General features: G+C 37.7%; 3 protein-coding genes across 4 annotated transcripts; all 3 read left to right on the top strand.

The window, feature by feature from the left end:
- Nucleotides 1–80: 80 nt before the first annotated feature.
- Nucleotides 81–1788, top strand: LOC140763654 (probable NADH dehydrogenase [ubiquinone] 1 alpha subcomplex subunit 12). Of its 2 annotated transcripts, XM_073101939.1 has the most exons (5): nt 81–246; nt 405–431; nt 584–675; nt 898–1007; nt 1385–1788. In XM_073101939.1, the coding sequence occupies exons 1-5, from the start codon at nt 158–160 to the stop codon at nt 1538–1540; spliced, it is 474 nt and encodes a 157-aa protein (XP_072958040.1). In that variant the 5' UTR covers nt 81–157; the 3' UTR covers nt 1541–1788. The 2 variants fall into 2 exon arrangements, with proteins under 2 accessions (XP_072958040.1, XP_072958041.1); XM_073101940.1 differs by lacking the exon at nt 405–431.
- Nucleotides 1789–2426: 638 nt separating this feature from the next.
- LOC140763806 (choline-phosphate cytidylyltransferase 2-like) lies at nt 2427–5308 on the top strand. The gene is made up of 8 exons (XM_073102161.1): nt 2427–2736; nt 2931–3044; nt 3422–3517; nt 4014–4056; nt 4156–4311; nt 4445–4513; nt 4731–4817; nt 5006–5308. Exons 1-8 carry the CDS (start codon nt 2453–2455, stop codon nt 5099–5101), a joined length of 945 nt encoding a protein of 314 aa, XP_072958262.1. The 5' UTR covers nt 2427–2452; the 3' UTR covers nt 5102–5308.
- A 1795-nt stretch (nt 5309–7103) lies between these two features.
- On the top strand, nt 7104–11042 carry LOC140762349 (plastidal glycolate/glycerate translocator 1, chloroplastic-like). Its single transcript, XM_073100088.1, has 8 exons — nt 7104–7262; nt 7351–7666; nt 8097–8358; nt 8450–8565; nt 9191–9300; nt 9550–9727; nt 10212–10341; nt 10532–11042. The coding sequence occupies exons 1-8, from the start codon at nt 7134–7136 to the stop codon at nt 10680–10682; spliced, it is 1392 nt and encodes a 463-aa protein (XP_072956189.1). The 5' UTR covers nt 7104–7133; the 3' UTR covers nt 10683–11042.
- The last annotated feature ends 504 nt before the right edge of the window (nt 11043–11546 follow it).

Below are 11546 nucleotides of genomic sequence, written 5' to 3'. Positions count from 1 at the left end.
ATCTAGTAAAGGGAAGGGAGGGTGGGAAACTGAAAGGTGGCGGTGTGCATAATCTAGAAAGAACAAGAAGAACTAGAAAACTTAGAAAGGCGGTGGTGCTTACAATGTAGTAAACATAAGTAGGCGACGGACGCTGACAGAGAAAGAGAGAGGAGCGATGGCTTCGGTGGGAAGGGGTGTGTTCAAGGCGATAAGAGAGAAAGGCCTTCGCAATTTTTTCAAAGAGATACGAGACGAGGGTTATTTGTGAGTGCCTTCTTTCGTCTCTCCTCTTCTAAGAGAACCAGATAGCTTGGGTATCGTATAGATTCTTATAGGTGTTTGTCGAAATGCTTCGGAGAACAGTAAAATATACTCTTTTGCTGTCCTCCTTGTTCATCTCTAACACATTTCGTGTCTTGTAGGAGATGCCTTTTGGATGGAAATCTATTGTAAGTGCCTTTTGAATGGCATAGCATGTTAAACAGAAAAATGACCATTTTGCTTCAGAAATGGTCTTGTATCATGATATGTTTGTATTAACTTTCAGTGGACTTTTATATGGAAGTTGTGACTAGTGTCTGAAATCTCAATGTCTTCTCAGGCAAACAAAGCTTCATAATATTGGTGCAACCCTCGTCGGAGTTGATAAGTTTGGAAACAAGTATTATGAGAAGTTGCATGATACTCAATTTGGTCAGTACGACTTCCTGATCTTTTGCTCACATGTTTCCTTTCAGAGAAAATTATACTATGCCTTTTTGAATTATGGAAAGTCAAATTGCTTCGAAAAATCTAGCATATCCTCCTCAGGTTCACTGAAGCCTCACCTGACACTTTGTCAGGTTGCAACTGCAGCTGTAAATTTGCCAAATGAAAATTTAGTTGGTGTGAATAGGATTCTCTCTTCTTGTGTAGGAAGACACAGGTGGGTGGAGTATGCAGAAAAAAGGCGTTATGATGCATCCCAAATTCCACCCGAGTGGCATGGATGGCTGCACCACATCACTGACCATACAGGGGATGAGGTAAGTTCTCAGATTCATGCTGGTTTGATCTATTCAAATTATTTTCCAAAAGCATCAAGTGCAGTAGAATTAGCCTTTCTTGGAAGTCATGATCTTTCTCAGGTTATACTAGTAGGAGAACACAATGTGCTACCAGTAGGCTGGTTTGTCCGATGTAGACATTTAGAAGTAATAGCAGAGTAGCTAGCATTACACTTGGAATCATCAGATTTAGAGAGGACATGAATCCCCTGTATACCATGTATATAGTGGTAGCCGTCGAACCTATCATCTACTGTGTGTTTTAAAAACATGTATGATTTAGCATTTCTGCTACAAGAAAATAAAGTTGAGTACATGTTTGAATTAATGTCTAAAATATAACTCTTTCTTGGCAGCTTTTGTTGTCGAAGCCTAAGAGGTATGGACTGGAGCATAAAGAGAACCTCTCTGGTGAGGGTGATGCATACATCTACCATTCAAAAGGCCATGCTCTCAACCCTGGACAGAAGGACTGGACCAGTTACCAACCTTGGCAGCCGGAGAATGACTAAAAACATCCGTCGACCCTTGCAGCCCATTGTCATGTGCATATGTATCTTGCATCTGCTTTGCTTTAGCTATGTATTCTGAAATCTCCTCTCTTTTCCATCCCTTCAGAAACTGGGGTGTGATGTCAGGGAACTAGTTGTGCATCAGAATAAGGAACTTATGGTTATTGCAGACAGTGGTGAGTGTCTCTCAATGTAATCTTAGCTGCTAGTAAGGGCAAAAGGTGGATCAGGTTACAGTCATTTTGTTGAATTACAACAGCATGTCTATTCGTCACTGGAGATAAGTGGGAGAATGTAGTAATGACCAGGAAATGCTTGTGATTGCAAGGAGAATCAATTCTTATTTGGAACGTCCCGGAATAAGTCCAAAAGAATACTGTTGTATTAAAGATTGATTCTGGTCAATCTAGAATGGAATATTCTCGTGTTATCCTGAAGACAAATCTCGAATATCCATAATGGGTCACATTTAGGCAATTAAGTTTAACATCAATTAGGTAGTCGTCGACATTATATATGTTAGACATCAGTAGAAAAAACTAGGGACTTAGTATTAAAAAATTTATTCTCCAACTAAACATTTGCTTGAGATCGTCTGTTGATGTGCCCATGAAGAAGAAAAATTATAAAACCAATTAAAATATTTGCCGTGGGAAATTTTTAGCCAAATTAGCTGACGAGGTACCAGTTTTGCGACGCGAGATTTACGTAGTCTTTCACGCGTCAAATCTGGGTGGGTGAAATGTATAATCACATTGGACCCCACCCTTGCCTCAGAACTTCAATAACAAATCGACACCTATGCAGCTATCTTTACATTAATGCCCTTGAAAAGGGAGAAAAGATCAAGCCGTAACTCGTAAATGTCTGAGTGTTGTTTTGTAAATTAGCTCCTCAGCCCACGAGAGATTTATGAGCCTCCAATGTACAATTTCGAACTCGGAGATCTCCTCAAGAAGAGCAAGTCATTGCGGCGACGGTCCTCCGATGGCGCGAAAGATTCCTCGGAAGCAGCAGGGCGGTGGCCCGAAGGAGTCTGGATCGCCGGTAAAGCCGACCTCCCGGCCCGAGCAGTCGCCGCAGAAGGAGAGGGAGGAAAAGGCGCCGGAGGACCGCCCGGTTCGCGTCTACGCCGATGGGATCTACGATCTTTTCCACTTCGGCCACGCCCGGGCTCTCGAGCAGGCCAAGATGCTGTGAGATCTCGTCCCTATTAATAAGAATTATTACAGGAATTAATTGTGTTCACACGTCAATGAAGTAGGCGTGGGACTTTCTTTTCTTTTTCCTAATGTCAAATTTTGCGTGAAATTATGAGGTCTATTTACTTTCATCGATTTGTTTCTCTGATCAATTACTTACTAGTTGCAATTTGACATTTTTCCTGCAGATTTCCGAACACCTACCTACTCGTTGGTTGTTGCAATGATGAGATCACTCACAGGTACAAGGGGAAAACCGTCATGACCGAGTCCGAACGCTACGAATCCCTCCGTCACTGCAAGTATGTGTATTCCATAGGTTCCCATGGCATAATTTTATCTATCTCTTTCTCTTTGCCTTGAAATTTTATGGTATTTTCATTAATAACAACCTCAAAGAAATTTTCCATTTCACTTTCCCATGGTTGAGGTGGAGACTTTCTAGTTTTCTATCCTACTTTGGTTTTACCATAGTTTTTCTTTTGTTAGATGAAGTTCTATTAGTATTATTAACATTATGAATCAATTTTATGGCCAGCAATAGATGCTATGATGTGCCATTTACTTGAGTCTTACAACTCTTCTTTCTTTAGCTCTGTATCACTAAAACTATGCTCTTTTGACTGACACAATGTGCACTGATTTTGTTAATTAATTTGCTACAAAATTTTCGTTGTAGGTGGGTGGATGAGGTCATTCCTGATGCTCCATGGGTCATCACAAAGGAATTCCTTGAGAAACATAAGATTGACTACGTGGCTCATGATGCCCTTCCGTAAGATTCATCAACTTAAACACAGCAGAGTTTATCTTCAGAAATTTCATCTTGACCAGAGAAGTCCTATTACCTCCTTAGACTTTAGTAACTAATTTAGTCATACTAGTTCTTGGATAGTGTGACGCTGTTAGCAATAGCTGGACGATAGAAAGCTTGATCATGAGGAGTGTAATAGTGTATCACCTTAGTGAAGTGACAATCTTTATTTTTGTAGTTATAGAATTATTATTTTCATTTGATGCATATCTGGATTGTTAAAGAAACTTTGAGCGTATAAACTATTACTCACTGTTCTCTAGGGCCTACTCATTAGGAGAATCTGACTATTTAATAGAGCAACATTCTGCACTTCATTTTCAGTAAATTTAACCTTCTCAATGAACTGTTAGACCTGGTTCTTAGCAGAAGCTGCGTCCATTTAGTTGAATCACATATTTTTATTTTGAATTGTTTGATGTATTAACTCATCCTTGCAATCTATGACTCTTCGTAGATATGCAGACACAAGTGGGGCCGGAAATGATGTTTATGAATATGTTAGTTCTCTTCAAAGCTTACAGATAACAATTCATTTTTCTGGTCTGGTTGTTCAAATCAGTGTCTCATGCTTCATACGGTATTTTATCTGCCTGCAGGTTAAGTCTATTGGAAAATTTATGGAAACAAAGCGTACAGATGGAATATCCACATCAGACATCATAATGAGGATTCTGAAGGATTATAACCAATATGTAATGCGAAACTTAGCACGAGGATACACAAGGAAGGATCTCGGCGTGAGCTACGTGAAGGCATGATAATGGAAACCTTTTTTTTTTACTTCTAAATGATTAGGAGATAGGGTCACTGTTGAGTGACATTCTTTCTGAATACTAGGCGGCTTTGATATTCTTTCTTTCTAACCATAGATGTAACTTCTATCAGGAGAAACAATTGAGAGTGAACATGAAGATAACTAAGCTGCGTGAGACTGTGAAGGCACATCAAGAAAAGGTGGGAAAGCATGATCCCTTAGCAACCAAATCAAATTGTCATTGTTTACTTGCTGTACATGTGTAGTTTCACATTAAGCATCTGGTGCTGCAATGACAGGAACCTTGGCACTTCATGATTGACAACTAAAAATCCTTTTCCCTTTACGTTATAAATATATTCTTCTGTTCTGTTTAATTATCTCAACACATTTTTGGTGTTCTCCTTTATTCTGCAGTTACATACAGTAGAGGGGTGGGTTGAGAATGCAGATCGGTGGGTTGCAGGTTTTCTTGAGAAATTTGAGGAAAGATGCCATATCATGGTGAGTCGCCACACTTGACATCTGTACTGTTAGAATGACTCGTTCTTTCTGTTGTGTGGACATAAATATCTGCAATTCTTAGGTGGAAAGATAATCTGGAAATTTACCTTTTACCTTTATTTTCTTATTTCTTTCTCTTCCAGTATGTCATAGACAACCTATTACAACTAATAATTATTTTTGCACAGGAAACTGCAATTAAGGACCGGATTCAAGAAGGACTGAGGAGGCAGTCAAGCAAAGAGATGAGTGCCAACCTTGTGCAAGAACTAGAAGTTTCATGAGATTCTTGACAATGAACTTGATAGATAGTTATGAAACAACTGATAAGCGGATGATATATAGTGATTTTCTTCCGACGCTATCTCGTCACTTTTATAACGTCAAGTTGTGGATTGGTTGAACTGTTCTACTACATGGAAGCTACTGTTGCCACTCTCCAAAATTGTTGGCACTAAAATACATTAGTCTAAATCAGTGCACTTGTCTGATGATTGCCGTAGTCGTACTTTTTAGCATGACTGGATATACTGCAGAGACCCTTTGTTATTTTCTGCTGATATCCTTTCATATCATTTACACCGCCATTTTTTTAAAACTTTTTCTTGTGACTAGCTGGTCCTAATGTTTCATAGCGATATTCTCTGATTCAGCTTGTGATCTAAGCAAATTTTATTGTTCCTGTGGAATATCTTGAAATAATTATATTGTATCTCTATACTATAAGAGGTAGAAAAGGAATGTATCCATTCATTCTAAGCCTTTTGCGACTCTCTTTCTCTCATTTCTAAATTGCCCCTCCACATCATCCTCTGTAATCTTCGACCCCTCTTCAAGAAATTTAAAATTACGGTTGAGCCCGCCTCCGATATTGTTTTTCGAGAGGTTTCTGATTTGCTATTAAAGATAAAACATGTCTTTATAATAATTTATTTAGTTTTTAGGCTCGAGTTAAAATTGAGTGTGTTTTTTTTGTTATTATTCTAAAAGATGGAGTAGTTTTTTCTAAGTTAATTGAGGTTGTTACACAAAAAAATATATAAAAAATAAATAAAAAACTCAAATTACAATCATCTTTAGAAATAGGATGTTAATAAAAAAATACAAAAAAAAAAAGTATAAGATATGATTTTTGTTTTTTTAATTCTCCATTTCTTAAAAAGATCCAAAAACATTTCATACTGTTCTTGAAACAGGTGCCCCTGGCAAAGAATATCTAGTACAATAGAAACAGGTGACCCCCGACTAATTCAAACGGATATACTTCACTTGTACTATTCCTGAAGAAGATCCAAAAACATTACATATTGCTTTTGAAACAGGTGTCCTGTGACACTCGATAATTAGTATTATTGAAACAGGTGGCCCTTGACTAATTTAAATCATTTAAAACTTTTGAAGCAAGTCAAACCCATATTAACCGTTAAATTTAATAAGAAATCATTGGACTAAATCTTTGAGATGTTTCTGATTTGCAAAATCAGATCAGTACTTCACAAGTGCACCATATATTTCAACAGTGACAAAAATATTTAATTTTTTTTTTAAAATAAAAAACAGTTGTGATTCTTTACTGATTGTAAAATATATATATATATATATATATTTACAAAATATAATAATAATAATAATAATAAGAAAATTTTAAAGTGACGGGAAATAAATATCATTGAACATGTGACACTTAATTCTCCTTCGGGAATCATAAGGGATAGCACGTGTCCATATCAAAACTTAGGCTTCATCTATTTGACGCCTTCCCCTAGTAATTGCCTTCCCAGTTCACAACCTGCACATAAATAGTTTCCAAGCTATTAATACCACCTTCTTTTCCCCATTAATTTTGACATAAATTTGATGCGAAAATCGCCGGAAAAGCTCCCCAAATCTCCAGTCTCCGCCGAAGAGGAAGTCTCTGCCACGTTTCAAATCCCACAATGTCGGGATTGGGCCGCCAGTGTTTTAAAACGAATTCAAATAAGATAACGGTCACTAACTTCCAAATTTCCCGGGGAAACGCTCCCCACTAGTTTGTAATGACCGTTTGATTGAAAGAGAGGGACCCTTCTGCATCTACCTCCATCCACAGAACTCAATGCCCACAAGATGTTCGCTGAAATAGAAAGACGTCACGACTGAGGAAGCTTCCTCCCCTACACTATCTCGACGTCTGCTGCTTCTCCTGTCTCATTCCATCCACCTTTCTCAGCTCTGACCTTCACCAGATCAGTCCTCAGAAAGCCTTGGGACTCTTTATAACCTTTGTGCAGGTACCTTTTTCATCTCATTTTAAGATAGGTAATCGTTTTGCCAACCATGAAATCAAAATTGGGGTTTGGGCATATGGGTTATCACGGGATGAACCGTGAGATTCTGATCCCGCTGAATTCTACGGACATCATCGATGGTGCCCGTGCTACACTTTGGTGTAGTTCAGCATTAATTGTGGGTGTAGTTCGGCATCAATTGCATTTCAATGGTTTATTGTATCAGATGATTGATGGTTGGATACTGATAAGTGAGTTTGTTCCAGGTTGTTAAGTTCTTGCACTTGGTTACATCGTTGGGGTTGATTCTTGCCTTGGATAAGCTTCTCGAGAAGGCCTTTGTTGCGGCTTCTATTAAGTTTCCAAGTGCTCTATTTGGGATGTTTTGTGTGTTCTCTGTCCTGATGATCTTGGATTGTATTGCACCTTCTGCTGTGACGGGTTTCATGAACTTCTTTGAACCGGCTACAATGTTCATCCACAGGTGGCTTCCACTGTTCTATGTTCCGTCATTGGTGGTTTTGCCTCTTGCTGTGAAGGATGTTCCCGAATCTTCAGGGCTAAAGATTTGTTTAATCCTTGGTATGTAGCTTCTTTGATCACTTTGAAAGAAGCAGAATACCAGAAGGACATAAGTATAACTAACTCCAATGAAGGACACTTTGAATGTATTAATGGTTTGCAAGGTTTAATTGCTTCTCCATAACAAAATTGAGGAGCTTTATTTCAGAAACAAGATAGATGACCTTGAAATGTACAACCAGAAATACTTCTGATCATCTCAGGGATATAATATTTTTAGACTAGTCTAGACCATGAATTTTCATGAAAAAATCACATAAGGATTCTGCTCAATTACTGAAAAATCTACCATGCTGAATAATCAATACATAGCATTATGTTGAATAACTATAGGTTGGCAATTTATCAGGAACTATATGTTTATTGTATATCTCATTTTGAGCTTATCATTTTTTTTTCACAATCAGTTCCCCTTCTTCTCTTTTGCTAGTTTGCGGCTGGCTGGCTTCCCTTTCAGTTGCAGGATACACAGCCATGGCTGTGAGACGAATTGTGAAGACTGAGATGATACCAGCTGAGCCCATGCCAAAACCTTCTCCATTTACATTAGTGGAGCTTTGGGCATGGACAGCTATTTTTTGTATAACATTTGCTCTTGCATTTGTTTTTCCAACAGCACTTGGTACAAGTGCAAGAACATGCCTTCCTTTCCTATTGGCTGCTACTGTCTTGGGATACATGGTTGGTTCTGGGTAATATGCTTCTCACACTTTTCCAAAAATCTCATCTATGTTGGATTTTTCGTGTAAGTGTGACTGTTTATTTGCTTTACATTTGGTTCAGGTTGCCCTATGATGTCAAAATCGTGTTTCATCCAATTATCTGCTGTGCAGTTTCTGCAAATTTGGCAGCAATAGTGTATGGGTATCTCTCCCGGTCTGGAATGGATGCTGTTCTAGGTTTGTAGCCTACTATTAATCTAACATTCTGAATTTACAAGTTTTCCATATATTTATAATGGATGTGAGATAACTTGAAACGTCTGAATGATGCACAAAATCACTTGCATCTTCTGCTTCAGCCATATAATCAGTGCACTAGCTACAAAGAACTCAGATTACATATTCCTTTACTCTTGCTTCATGGCTTTCCAACAATATCAGTTTCTTTTCTGGGACATTCTATTGCCTCTGCTGTCATCTTTACATACCCTGCAGTAATCAGCAACATATATCAGACTGTAGACTCCCCTCTAGTCTTCCTAATAGAAAGACAGCAGCTAGATGAACTTCTCACTTGCATGATGAACGCAAAGTTTGTGAAAAGCTGACATTTCAGAATTTTTCCTACAGAATTTGATCACATGCTAATAGTGTTGTGCAGATAACATGAATGGAAATTTAGGTCCATCTGTCCATGTCCTGGCTCAAAAAGTAAAGGAGAAAAGTTGTATGATTTGCCAAGAAAAAGAAAGATGCCCTATTATACTAAAATCTAGATCTCTGCCTATGATTTTTTTTTTAATTTTTTTTTGAGAGAATTCTTCTTTGTTATTCTAAAGAACTCCTAATACTTTTTTTTCAGGCAATTACCTCACCAATGTGTCATCAAATCCTGGGGCTGGTGACATTCTGATGGGTTTTCTGGGATCCGTTATTATATCATTTGCGTTTTCAATGTTCAAACAAAAGAAGGCAACTTCTCAACTCCAAACATATATTCATTTTTATTTATTTATTTATTTATATATCATTATCGTTGCTGTTGTTTCCCGTTTACCGTTTGTATTTTTGTTGTTGAAGCTATTAGCTACGTAACTCATAATTTTGTCCTTTTTCATCCTTTCAGTAGATACAGTCCTATTAACTGCTAGAATGAGATTTTATATAGGAATTAATGTTGATTTTAACTGAAAAGTACTTCTCTTTTTTCTTGGCTAGTAGCTTGTGAAGAGACATGCTGCAGAAATTTTCACATCAGTCATGGTTGCAGCTATTTTTTCTCTATATTCAACTGCTTTTATGGGACGTCTGATTGGCCTCGAGCCAACATTGACGATATCAATTATACCAAGATGTATAACTGTGGCACTAGCTTTGAGCATAGTATCCTTCTTTGAAGGTAAGTTCTATTACAGTATTACTCACTGCACAGAGTTTTTGCCTCCTTATCTCTGGTAATGTCACTCATACATAACAATGGAGAAGGGGAAAAATATTAGTGTTGGAACAAGTGATAATTTGAAGTTCTCATTTGTACACCAATATGACTGGATTGAGAAGAAATTTAGTTATTGTAACACCTTGGGAATAATATGCGTACAAGAAAGTTAGATTAAATGTGAGAAGTATGAGAAGAAGGTGAAAATGACCATCACAAATGAATCTCAATTCGAGTATGAACCATATAGATTTAGTGAAAATGGATCCTATATCTGATCCCAGCAGATGAGTCTCATGGCTTTGTGATTGTTGAATAGTTCCCTAAATATGATCCATATAGTGCTTCAATTTCAAATAGACAAAAATCTTGCATTTCCAATTTTGTTCCATATTATTTGGTATCATTCATCCGGTATCTGATTGTTTGATTTCACGCGGCATAGGTGCAAATACATCTCTTACTGCTGCTGTGGTTGTTCTCACCGGTCTCATTGGGGCAAATTTTGTCCAATCAGTGATGGATAAACTTCGTTTGCATGATCCTATTGTCAGAGGAATTGCAACAGCTTCTAGGTACAACCTTAATCTTCTCTTTTAGTACAGTTTGCTGCTCAACATATTCCTGAAATAAGTTTCTGAATTGTTGATATGAGTTCTTAAAGACTGCTAGATTTAATCATGAAATGTACAGCAAACCATATAATTTGATCTGTTTATTATCTATGGAAATTTTTAAAGTTGAACTATTCTGTTCTCCAACTAGTGCCCATGGACTTGGGACAGCAGCATTGTCAGCTAAGGAACCTGAGGCTCTTCCATTTTGTGCCATTGCTTATGCTCTGACTGGTATATGTGGTACACTAATTTGCTCAGTTCCTGTGGTGAGGCAAAGCTTACTAATGGTAGCTGGATGAAAGATGTTGGGTAATTGACTTCAAATTACACTCTCATGTAATCTGGATATCTAGAGGTGTTCTGCTGGAAAATTCTTGTGAAATCACAAGAATAGTAAAAGGATCAAGATAGCATTCCCTTATCAACATCCAAAGGACTGGAAACGGTCATAGATCGTTCAACAACTATGTTAGAATGTTCTTAGCTTATGTATAGTGAGTGATAAATATATGTGTGTGTGCAATCATGTTAAGAAAGGTAGCCACTGAGGATTTTTTTCTTCTTCTTCTTTTATTCTTCGTGTAATCAAGAATGCTTATTATATATTCTCATGTAAATAGAACGTGCATTTAAAATTTTGTCCTTGTACAGATTTTATCTGATTAAAGCATTCACCAAGATCTGAGAATGGAAATAATGCTCTATGTCTCCTCTCAGCATCTCCTATATTTTAAATGCTCTGAAAAGAAGGAAAAGAAAGAGAAATACTATAGCTCATGTCTGACACAAATCTCAAAAAAAGTCATATAACATCAATTCACCATGCGACCCCATCTGTCTGTCTGGGCCACCAAAGGACCTCAGACACATATATATCTGTGGAATGACTAAACTATCCCCCATAAGTCTTTCTCAGCATCCACTCATTCCAAGTTTTCAACAACCTTGCTGATATGCTGGGGTTGGTATTTAATCAGACCCTGACAAAGAATTTATGCACAAAAAGTAAGCACTGCTGAGTCCTAATTGCCCTCGAGTGCATGAAATAATTATCCAAGAATGATAAGGTAAAATGGTGATTGTGGACAGTTTCATGGGGTGTAATCTGAATCCCAAGTAAGCAGGCAGCAGTATCTAGTATAGTAGAGGTCCCCCACTCCATA

This window comes from Typha angustifolia, chromosome 7, assembly GCF_048772165.1.
Source record: "Typha angustifolia cultivar Huaian chromosome 7, ASM4877216v1, whole genome shotgun sequence".
Classification (NCBI taxonomy): domain Eukaryota; kingdom Viridiplantae; phylum Streptophyta; class Magnoliopsida; order Poales; family Typhaceae; genus Typha; species Typha angustifolia.
The sequence above is the reverse complement of the archived record's forward strand: the minus strand, read 5'-3'. Positions and strand labels throughout refer to the sequence as shown.